Below are 12,340 nucleotides of genomic sequence, written 5' to 3'. Positions count from 1 at the left end.
ATTGGAGTTTCTGCTTCAGCATCCATCCTTCCAGTGAATATTCAAGGTTGATTTCTTTAGGACAGGCTGGTTTGATCCCCTTGCAGTCCAAGGGACCCTCAAGAGTCTTCTCCAACACAGCAATTCGAAAGCATCAATTCTTCAGCGCTCAGCCTTCTTTACGGTCCAGCTCTCATATCTGTACATTAAATAGTTCACACATTTAATATTTAATATGTCTCTATAGTGTTATATTATCCCCTAAGCAATATGATACAATTGTTTGATTCCCTAGATTATTTAAAAAAATGTAAATATAAAAAGAAGACTATCAATTGTTTTGAAACATTAAAGTTAAGTCATAAACCTAAAAAATAAATAAATAAATAAATAAATAAAAATAAAATTTAGACAGTGAACATAACGCTTTCCAGATTACTTCTAATATTTTAGTATATTCAAAATAATTTGTAATATAAACATTTTTAATTTAACAACTTACAATGGGGCCTCAAAAGCATAGTTTTTGCCATCAAGGTTCTGTGGCCAGATACCCTAATTCCTCCAAGTTTCCAAGTGCAAATTTAAACCGATTTCTTCCATCCTTTACATCAAGCACATGATAGAGCAGTATTTTAGAACAAAGAATTGGATTCAAAGGTCAACTCTGTGAGCTGACTAACTGCTCCCCTGGGCAAAAGTGAAAGTGTGAGTCACTCAGTCATGCCAGACTCTTTGTGACCTCGTGGACTATAGCCTGCCTGGCTCCTTTGTCCAAGGAATTCTCTAGGCAATCATACTGGAGTGGGTAGCCATTCTCTTCTCCAGGGGATCTTTCCAACCCAGGGATCAATACCAGATCTCCTGCACTGTATGCGGGCTCTTTACCATCTGAGACACCAGACAAGTTATTTGCTAAACAAGGAAATTTGCCTCCCATTCCATCTGTACAATGGGAATTCTTAATTGTAAAAGGTATATGAGTAGCATGGAATTCACCTGTCACAAAGAGGGCAATTAGTGTTAACATTGCCACCCTACTCCCCTCCCCAACTAGAAAATGGTGGGGCGAAGGGGTGGGGGGCACATTCTATCCACCAGAACCCAAAGAGGAAACTAGCTGTTCATCCAGATAAGAGTTGAGACATAAAACCAGCAGAGTGTCTTTGGACAGGCAAAGAAGAACCATGAGGTTCCTCCTGCCTGTGGGTTTGATCGCCGCCACCCTTGCAATTGCTCCTGTCCGCTTTGACGGGTAAATCTCATGACCCTGTGTTCCAGACTGTGTTTGGGAAGAAAATGAGGAAATGCTTCTTTCCAGTTCACGAGTTTCACCTTTTGTGTTCTTACAGGGACAAGGTACTCCGTGTGAAGCTCCAGGATGAAAAACAAGCAAACATCATCAAGGACTTAGCCAAAACCAGCCAGGTAAAGCAAGTAAAGGGCTATCTTTATCTTTTCTATTTCCTAAAACCTTCTTCTTTTGCCTTTTATTTTTAACACCCACAGAGCTACCAAAGACAAAGATTGGGGGAAATGGTGATAATTGGATAACTCAACTCACTGCTAATCCTTTCGTTGTTTCTGTTTATTTTTCTCCAAATTACCACTTCTTTTTCCCATCCAAAAACTTTGCAAACAACAGCATTTTCTAGGTGGAATTGTGAAATAGAGAGACATTCCTGACCTTTATCATGGCCTCTTCTTCAACCTTGACAGTTCCTGCCTACTCCATTCTCCTTACTACCATCTGGATCTATACCAGTGGTCTACTTTCTGTGGCATAATCATAATTATGATTACATCAAGGTACTGCTTAACTGATAACATCAATGCACTGTTTGATAATACCAAGAAGTATCCCTTTCTAAGAGCAGATCCATTTTGAAAGAAAACTCTTAAAGTTAGCTCTGTCTTTTAAAATCCAACGGACTAAAGTAATCATTTTATCATTTGTTCAACTGCTCCTCTGTACAAGACACACTGTTCCAGCCACCTTGTTGTTATTCAGTCACTAAGTCGTGTCCAACTCTTTGCAACTCCATGGTCTGCAGCACACTAGGTTTTTCCTGTCCTTCACTGTCTCCCAGAGTTTGCTCAAATACATCATTTCAAATTCATTAGATTTTCAATGTCTGTGTCCCAATTTAACGTGTTCAAAACAGAAGAATTGAAGTTCAAAGACAGTAAATTGAACGACCAAGATGACAAGTCAAATTTAAACCCAGAATGGAAGCCGAGATCTGTCTAGTCAGACACTCCCTTATTTCCACATCAAATCAATCTGCCTATACTAATGCCCAGATCTTTCTTAAATCCATACTTTCCTCTTCATTCCCCTGTCACTGCAAAATTCATGTCTGCTCTATCTTTTTCAGGGACAACTTCAATAGACAATTACAATTTCTCTTATGTTCAGGGTTCTAGTCTTGCCTCCCACGAAGTCAAGTCCATACTGCAACCTGATTGCTCTAAAATTGGATACCTACATTCCTCTGTTTGAAGGTTTTCAGTGAGAGGTGGCCTAGTGTGGAAAGAGCATGGTCTTCAGAGGTTCAAATCCTAGTTTTACACTAGCTCTGTGTCCTTAGGCAAGTTACTTAACCTCTCTGGGCTTCAATTTCCTCCTCTGTGAAGTGGGGACATAATAATCATACCTACTTCCTAAAGCTACTATAAAGACTAAATGAGCTAATATTGGGGTAATGCTCAGCTGGCCTGGTCATAATAAGTACTGTAGAAGCATCTTCTATTGATATCGATGTGGTATTCCAAGAACTTCATAATCTCCAACCTCTGTACTCCACCCTCTTTCTGACCCTTCAAGCACTATTAATTCCAAACACTCACCCACATTGGCCCTATACACCTTTTCTCGGGAGGAATGTATTTTCCTCTTTACTTGGCTAAATGCCACTTATTCTTCAAGATCCAGCTCAGGCAGTATCTCCTGGAGAAAGTCCTTCTCTGTTCATCAACTCTCATGACCCAGATGGGTTGCTTCTTGTGCTCCTAGAAGCAACCTTGTGCTTGCCCCTGGCATGGGTAAGCATGTTGGAAATGCACAGATGGCTCTGTCTTCCACATTAAGCTTCTTGCTTCTCTTTTATTAACTGCCACAACCCTGGCATCCAGCTCTGCACCTGATGCTTATTTAGTTCATGAAAGTCCACTGAGCCCTAAACTCTTGCACTGTGCCTCCCTCGTGGCTCAGTTGTAAAGCATCCACCTGCCAATGCAGGAGACTCATTTTTGATTCCTGGGTCAGGAAGATCCCCTGGAGAAGGGCATGGCAACCCACTTCAGTATTCTTGCCTGGAGAATCCCTTGGAGAGAGGAGCCTGGCAGGCTAGAGTCCATGGGGTTGCAAAAGAGTCGGACGTGACTTCGCAACTAAACAACAACAACAAATTCATGCACCACATAACCCTGTTAGGATAGAGCAATTGCTATTGTGATGGCCTAACTCACCTTTAAATCATTCTTATACCTCACAGATGTCTACTTTATACTGTAGCCTTTTGATCAAAACAAACCACAAATATTAGTTGGTTCCCAGCAGCCTTATACTGGAACAGGACTGACCTAGAAGTAGAGTGGGATTCATCTACATAACAGCCAAGCAGACTCAGCTATGCCCACAAGTTTGGCACGATGGGTGGAAAGTGAGCATTTTCTCTACATTTCCGAGGTTGGGAAATGATACGTTTTTTGGTTTCATGATTGAGTATGATTTTCAAGAATAAGAACTGGGAACTTCTCAAATTATTTTAATCTGAATTCTATCTTTACAGTCCTATTCACCAAATTTCTGAAATTCTCAGCTAGCAGAAAATAAAGAGAACGGAACCAGCAGTTGCTAAATATTGTGTGGCCCAGTTGTCATAGCTGTCTCATAACCTCCACAACACTCCCAATGGAGGGCTGTTAGCTCCATTTCTCAGGAGGAGGACTGAAACTCAAAGAGTTTTAGTAATCTGCCCAAGGACATACTGCTGGGAAAATGACAGGGCTACAGAATATGTCTTCACTGGACACAATCTTTCCAGGAATTCCAGAGTTTACAGGGACATCTGGTTCTGAGGGAGGCCTGACCCAAGAGCAGGGGCAGGGGAGGGAGAAGCCACATATGAATCCATATTCCCAACCAGAGGCAGATGCTGTGGCTAAATCAGTTCTGAAACAACTCTAGCTGGTGGTAGAAGAAAACAGATTAACCAAAAGCTGATCATTCTTTTTGCATCTGAATATATTATGTCCAAAAAAAATGATCATTACAATAGCTTTTTTTTCCCCACTGCCTAATATTCAACAGTTTTTAAATATATTTGCAAAAACTTCATAGGTTTATTAAGAGAAGAGCTCATACTTCAGGCATGTTGAACCCTAAATTCCTTTCATTGCATATGACACATGGTCATTTATTAATAAATATGTGTTGCATGAGCAAATAAACAACTGTGACTAACACTGAACTCATCTGCACAGCTTGACTTCTGGTACCCAGACACCACCCACCATGTAGCTGCTAACATGACGGTGGACTTCCAAATCAGTGCAAAGGAATCCCAGTTTGTTCAGTCTGCGTTGGATCAAAATCAAATGCACTATGAGTAAGTCCTATGAAAATATTCAAATGTGTTAGATACTCAAAGTCTGCTGCTGCTGCTGCTAAGTCGCTTCAGTCATGTCCAACTCTGTGCAACCCCATAGACGGCAGCCCACCAGGCTTCCCCATACCTGGGATTCTCCTGGCAAGAACACTGGAGTGGGTTGCCATTTCCTTCTCCAATGCATGAAAGTGAAAAGTGAAAGTGAAGTCACTCAGTCGTGTCCGACTCCTAGCAACCCCATGGACTGCAGCCTACCAGGCTCCTCTGTCCATGGGATTTTCCAGGCAAGAGTACTGGAGTGGGGTGACATTGCCTTCTCCGACTCAAAGTCTGAGGAGTCTTGAAATTGAAAGGAGAGTATAATTTTATATTGGGGCCCCTCAAAATGAACACTATCTAAGAAATAACACTTATTGTTGCCTCCAAACAGAGTATGGAGGCCTGCTTATAAAAATGATGAGCTCAAACCAGGTACTCAAGTTCTATCTTATGTTTATTATGATCTGCAAGAATGACAGTTATGGTATCTGCCATCCCTAAAACTCAACCCCTGGTGAGGACAAAGAGCATGTGAGCAGGCATGGATGGTCTGGTCACACTCATTACTCCTGACAGGTAATCAGCCCGGAACTCAGCACTACTGATGACTACCAGCATTGCATTTTTTTTTCATTATTTAAACTCTTTATTTTATACTGGAGTATAGCCAAGTAACAATGTTGTGATAGTTTCAGGTACACAGCAAAGCGACCCAGCCATATACACATATGTATCCATTTTCCCGCAAACTCCCCTCCTATCCAGGCTGCCACTCCTATCCACTGCCACGACATTGAACAGAATTCCTTGTGCCCACACCAGATTCTTATATTCAAATTCTCCTGATACATAAAAAGAGACCCAAAGTACATTGTTTATCTTTGAGTCAGAGATGTGGGAATATAAAATTTATAATAAATAATTCTTTTTTTTATTTTATTTTTAAACTTTACATAATTGTATTAGTTTTGCCAAATATCAAAATGAATCCGCCACAGGTATTACTCAGCCATTAAAAAGAATACATTTGAATCAGTTCTAATGAGGTGGATGAAACTGGAGCCTATTATACAGAGTGAAGTAAGCCAGAAAGAAAAACACCAATACAGTATACTAACGCATATATATGGAATTTAGAAAGATGGTAACAATAACCCTGTGTACGAGACAGCAAAAGAGACACTGATGTATAGAACTCATGTATAATAAATAATTCTTTATGAAAGAAATTCTTCCTCAGAGAAAGCAAAACAACACAGTAAAATAAGACTTAAATCTAAGAGGAGAGAATTCTCAAATGGCCTAAGATGCAGAAATGAGTCACTGTGGTCCCATAGAGAAATAAGAGGAAATTAGAAATTATCGAGCACTAGCCATGGGTCATGCACACACAGTCTGGGCCCTAGGGCAACAAATAAGAAGGGAGCTCAGAGATGAATATCACGAATCAACATATACTAGAGAAAATAAAGTGTGTTTTTATACTTTAAAATATTTAGCAGTTTGGTGTACTGAGCGGTCCTGTTTGAACTCCCCCAGCCCTTGTCATTCCAGCAGCACCCTTTACAGGAACCCCATCACTCAAAATTGCTACACCTTAGTTCTTTCTTTTTGATTTAATATTTCATGCCTCTGCTACCTAACAGTGCTGTTAGCTCAAAAAACCTTCTACTTCTGATTCAAAGATCCTACAGTGTCATATTAGAGAGCGGGATTTATTGCTGCTCATCATGACTTGATTGTATTTATTAAATTGCTACAATATCCCTAACAAATTTAAATACTATTAAAGGAAATGCATACATGGACAAGTAAACAAAAAACATTCTTGCCTATGGCTTAGAGTCACAGGTTATTATGTGTGATTATTGTTGGTCACTATCTTTGTTTTTGCCATTGTTTCAAGAAGGCTGTGAAACAAACGTGTAAGTTCATGTATGGTGAGAATATATTCAAAAGTAAGTTATTCCTTGGGGTTTAATCACTGTCATATCTGACTCTTTTGCAACTCCATGGACTATAGCTTGCCAGGCTCCGCTGTCCATGGGATTTTTCAGGTGAGAATACTGGAGTGGGCTGCCATTTCCTTTTCCAGGGGATCTTTCGGACCCAGGGATTGAACCCATGTCTCCTTCATTGGCAGGAGGATTCTTTCCCACTGAACCACCAGGGAAGTTAATATATTGGGAGAACATATTCAAAATTATTCATCTAAACATTTTTAATTAATACATTGATAAGTTTTTCTATAATTTTATAAACTGTACCATTAAAATTAGAAGCAGACACTTTATAAACGTAAGATCATAGAAACTAGTAGGACATTACGGACTCTGGGCTTATGCTAAGGTTGATATGCTGTCTTGAATATTTCTAAAAGAAATCACCCCTCTACACTATATACTTCCTGGTGACCATCTCGTGAATCACTTGACAGCCAGACTTCTAAACTATGCGCCTCGATTTATACAATCTTCACTTTACTTCATTAATACAAACCTGACCCAGATTCCTTATGATCAACTAATTCTTACAAAGTATCTAGCCCAAGCTAAAATAAATTTTAGCTAACTTTGTATAATTTGATTTGAACAGCAGGTTAAAAATAAAGTAGTATATTTTCCTCAATATCCTGATACTGTAGACAGGAAGCTGACTGCTTGACACTGACTATAGTTAGTGGAATAGATCACTGTGACAGGAGACGCCAAGGCAGGAGGCTGCCAGACATCCATTTTATCAGCCCTTATTCCTCTTTGGCCTTCTCCAAGCTTGGAACAAGTCTGACTCAAACAGACGTCTAAATCCAGATCCTCATAAACAGTGTGCTTTTCGTTTTGTCATATGCCATGTACTTTCTTTCTATTTACATCAAGAAGCAAAGTCTTAAACTACCTATAAAAATTAGTTTTATCTAATTAGGATATGATTTCTAGAAATTGGTCCAAATTAGCCACAGTTGTGGGAAAGCCACATAATCAGATAGTTACCTTCCTCGGAAATATAAATATGTAAAGTGATCTGTGCAGACAAGAACTATTTAAAATCTTGTCTCCGAGTACTAATTATATAGATAATTTTATTTGCATATTAATTACATGTGTTACTTGGTGTCAGTCAGTAACAGAAGTGGGTTCTAAGCACAGAAACATCTGGTTGGGCCAGACACCAGTTTGAATAAAACCACATTAAGAGGCTGGTTTGACACAATGATTTACTTAGACATCCTTCATTAGACAGTGCATAGAAACCACTATTTAGTTTAAAGCATCTGTGTGATATATTTTTTTTAATTTCCAGAAAATTAAATTACCAAGACAGATTTTACCTTAAAGTAGCACGTTTGCTCCCTTTCCCACAGAAAAAGAGCAGCAGGATAACTAGAGACTGTCAGCAGTGGCACACACGTCAGCGGTGGCACCCTTTCCCTCCTGCTGAATAAAAATTAGTGCCTTAAAGTTTATTATCTAACATAGAAATATGCCTCCAATGTTGGGGGAAATCCATGTCCATAAGTGCCGAGTAGGATACAAGGTAATTCAACTAGGGAGTTCCTGGAGAGAATCGAGATTGTGCAGAAACCTGGAATCATGCTTTTTGAGTAGACCTGCCATCTATGGGGTCCCACAGAGTCGGACATGACTGAAGCGACTTAGCAGCAGCAGCAGCACCCTGCAGAAATGTGGGTATCAGGGAGAGGTAGTCCAAACCAATTTATCAGGCAGCATAACATGACTCTACCTCCCTAAAACATCCTTCCCCACTGCACTTACACACACACACACACACAAACACACATACACACACTCCAAAACTCATGGTAACACATACACTGGCCCACAGTTCTCTATTCCTTTTTTTTTTTTTTTATTGAAGTACTTTGAGTACTATATTAGTTTCAGGTGTATAGCACAGTGCTTCCGTATTTTCATAGATTATACTCCTTTAAAATTTATACCAATGGCTGGTTCATGTTGTGGTTTCATAGAAAACAAAATTCTGTAAAGCAATTATCCTTCAATTAAAAAATAAATAAAATTTTTAAAACTTATTACAAAATAATGGTTATAATTCTGTTTTATACAGTATATTCTTACCTGTTCTTATAAAAGTAGTTTGTATCTCTTAATCCCATACCCCTATCTTTTCCCTCTCCCCACTACTTTGCTTTCTAAATCTGTGAATCTCTTTCTATTTTGTGATGTACATGTTCATTAGTTTTATTTTTTTTAGATTCCATAAATAAGTGATATCATACAGTATTTGTCTTTTTCTGTTTGACTTATTTCACGAAGCATATTATTATCTAGATCCATCCACTTTGCTGCAAAAAGATAATCTCATTCTTTTTATGGCTGAGTAATACTCTCATGTATATGTATACCACATCTTCTTTATCCATTTGTCTATTGATGAACTCTTGGTTTGCTTCTATATCCTGGGTGTATCTTTTCAAATTAGTGGGGTTTTTTTTCTGGGTATACACCCAGGAGTGGAATTGCTGAATCACATGGTAGTTCTAGTTTCAGTTTTGGGGGGAAGCTCCATACTGTTTTCCATAGTGTCTGTACCAATTTGCATTGCTACCAACAGTGGGAATGGACTCTCTGGACTCTCTATTATGTTCCATTGATCTATGTGTCTTTTTTTGTACCAGTACTCTACTGTTTTGATGACCTAGCTTTGTAGTATAGTCTGAAATCAGAAAGAGTGATATCTCCAGCTAACCAAATCCAACAATATATAAAAAGGGTCATACATCATGATTAAATGGGATTTATTCAGGGTTGCAAAGATGGTTCAATATTTGCAAATTACTCAATGTGATATACCACATTGACAAAAGGAAAGATAAAAAATCACTTGATCATCTCAATAGAGATAACTAGGTACCTGCAGTCACCTAATCTATGACAAAGGAGACAAGAATATACAGTGGAGAAAAGACAGTTTCCTCAGCATGTGGTGCTACAAAAACTGAACTGCTACATGTGAAAGAATGAAATTAAAACATTGCTTAGTACCATACACAAAAAATAACTCAAAATGGATCAAAGACCTAAATGTAAGGCCAGACACTCTAAAACTTTTAGAGGAAAACATAGAGAGAACATTCTTTGACATAAATTGCAGCAAAATCTTTTTTGACTCACTTCCTAAAATAATGAAAATAAAAACAAAAGTAAATAAATGAGATCTAATACAACTTAAAAGCTTTTGCACAGCAAAGGAAACCATAAACAAAACAAAAAGACAACCCTCAGAATGGGAGAAAATATTTGCAAACAAAGCAACCAGCAAGGAATTAATCTTCAAAATATACACATAGCTCATTCAGCTCAATATCAAAAAATCAAATAACCCAGTCCAAAAAATGGGCAGATCTAAACAGACATTTCCCCGAAGAAGACATACAAATGGCCAAAAAGCACATGAAAAGATGCTCAACATCACTAATTATTAGAGAAATGCAGTCAAAACTACAATGAGGTATCACCTCACACTGGTCAGAATGGCCAGCATCAAAAAATCTATAAACAATAAATGCTGGAGAGGGTGTGGAGAAAAGGTACCCTCTGACACTATTGGTGGGAACGTAAACTGGTACAGACACTATGGAAAATATTCATGGAGGTTCCCTAAAAAACTAAAAATAGAGCTACCATATGACCCAGTAATCCCACTCACGAGCATATACCCAGAGAAAACCATAATTCGAAAAGATATATGCACCTCAACACTCAGTGCAGCATTGTTTACAAAAACGAGGACTTGGAAGTAACCTAAATGTCCATCAACAGAGGAACAGATTAAGAAAAAGTGATACATCTATACAATGGAATACTATTCAACCTTAAAAAAGAACAAAATAATGCCATTTGTAGCAACCTGGATCTACAGATCATTATACTGAGTGAAGTCAGACAGACACAGAAAGACAAGTATCATATGATATCACATGTATGCAGAATCTAAGAGAAAGGGTACAAATGAATATATTTACAAAACATAAGTAGAGTCACAGATATACAAAACAAACTTATGGTTACCAGGGGATAAGGGGCAGGAGGGATAAACTGGGAGACTGGGATTGCCATATACACACTACTGTATATAAAGTAGGTAACTAATAAGAACCTGCTGCATAATGCAGGGAACTCTACTAAGTACTCATAAAGGCCTAATTGGGAAAAGAATCTTTAAAAAACAGTGGGCATATGTATTAATATATGTATAACTGATTCACTCTGCTGTATTCCTGAAATTAACACAACATTGCAAATCAACTATACTCCAATAAAAAAATTTTTTAATTAAATTGGAAGGAGACAGGTAAAATTATCACTATTTGCAGAAGATAAGATACTTTACATAGATAATCCTAAAGTCTCTATCCAAAAACTATTAGAATAAATGAATTCAGCAGTTGCAGGATATAAGATTAATAAGCATTATCTGTTGCTTTTTTATATGCTAACATGAACTATCAGAAAGAGAGTAAAAAAAAAAATTCTGCTTTAAATTGTATCAAAAAGAATAAAATACCTGAGAATAAACTTAACCAAGGTTGTGAAAGACCTATACTCTGAAAACCATAAAATACTGATGAAGGAAACTACAGATCCTATGCCCTTGGATTGGAAGAACTAATATTATTAAGATGCCCATACTACTCAGAGCAATCTACAGATTTAATGCAATCCCTATCAAAATACCCAGGATGTTTTTCACAGAACTAAAACAAATAATCCTAAAATTTTTATGCATCCACAAAAAAAAAAAAAAAAAACATACACACACACACAAATTGCCAAAGCAATCTCCATTCCTACTAAAAGCAGCAGATGGAAGGAGCCATGAAATTGTTAAAATAAGATTCGTTTTGCCTCTTCTCTGAACTAACTTGCTCCCTGATCTTGAGACTCAGGCTTTCTGGAGAGCTGGTCAACTGAGCAAACTTCGTAGAAGCCTCAGTAGACTAAGAGTTTAGATCTGACAGCAATACCCTGGGCTTTCCCTCCATATGATGGATAACTGTTGTATAATGGTTCACAGCTAGAGTATTGAAGTCAGACATTTCTAGGCTCAATTTCAACTTCTGTATTTTAGTTATATCAATGTTGGAAATCTACCTAACATCTATGAAAATGGGAGTTATAATGGTACCAAATTAATAGTGTTGATGTAAAGATTAAGTGATAAAATGTAAATATCATGCTGAACAGAATGTCTGGCGCATAAGAGAGACTCAATAAACACTGGCCATTTACATCATTAAATCCTCAGGGGTGATTATCCTTTCACCTATATTTAGGAATATTTTTTAACAAATTAAGTAAATCTTGGAGCACTAAAATAATATTTAAGAGAAAGTATTTTGGTTCCATCTACTTAAACCTGGCTGCTGGTTAGTGGAAGGCCTCAGGAAAATTACATCTGGACATGGATCTTAATTTCCAGCCTTAGGCTTAATTTCTAGTTCCCATCAGCAGCAATCTGGCACCATTCTGATGTCCTCATGCAGCTGCATATGTGGGAAGGTCGTATTTCAGCTCACACGATTTTCTTTTGCCGCTGTTATCACAAGAGCTAAATTGATATGTGTAAGTCTAAAAATATTCTTAGATACGAGCTTCCTGTGACTAATTAATACTGCCATATGTTACCAATCAACCTCTGAGACCATAAAAAATCTCTCTTTTGCCTGG

General features: G+C 37.9%; 1 protein-coding gene across 1 annotated transcript in view; it reads left to right on the top strand.

Moving 5' to 3' along the window:
• Positions 1 to 1,096: 1,096 nt before the first annotated feature.
• CPA3 (carboxypeptidase A3) overlaps positions 1,097 to 12,340 on the top strand; it is a 32,418-nt gene continuing 21,174 nt past the window's right edge. Inside the window, exons 1-3 of the mRNA XM_006063129.4 lie at positions 1,097 to 1,234; positions 1,332 to 1,407; positions 4,468 to 4,592. Coding sequence (XP_006063191.3) covers positions 1,167 to 1,234; positions 1,332 to 1,407; positions 4,468 to 4,592 — 269 coding nt within the window. The 5' untranslated portion in view covers positions 1,097 to 1,166. The remainder of the gene's footprint in view (positions 1,235 to 1,331; positions 1,408 to 4,467; positions 4,593 to 12,340) is intronic.

Source organism: Bubalus bubalis, chromosome 1, assembly GCF_019923935.1.
Source record: "Bubalus bubalis isolate 160015118507 breed Murrah chromosome 1, NDDB_SH_1, whole genome shotgun sequence".
Classification (NCBI taxonomy): domain Eukaryota; kingdom Metazoa; phylum Chordata; class Mammalia; order Artiodactyla; family Bovidae; genus Bubalus; species Bubalus bubalis.
Note: the sequence above shows the minus strand (reverse complement) of the source record. Positions and strands in the feature narration are given on the sequence as shown.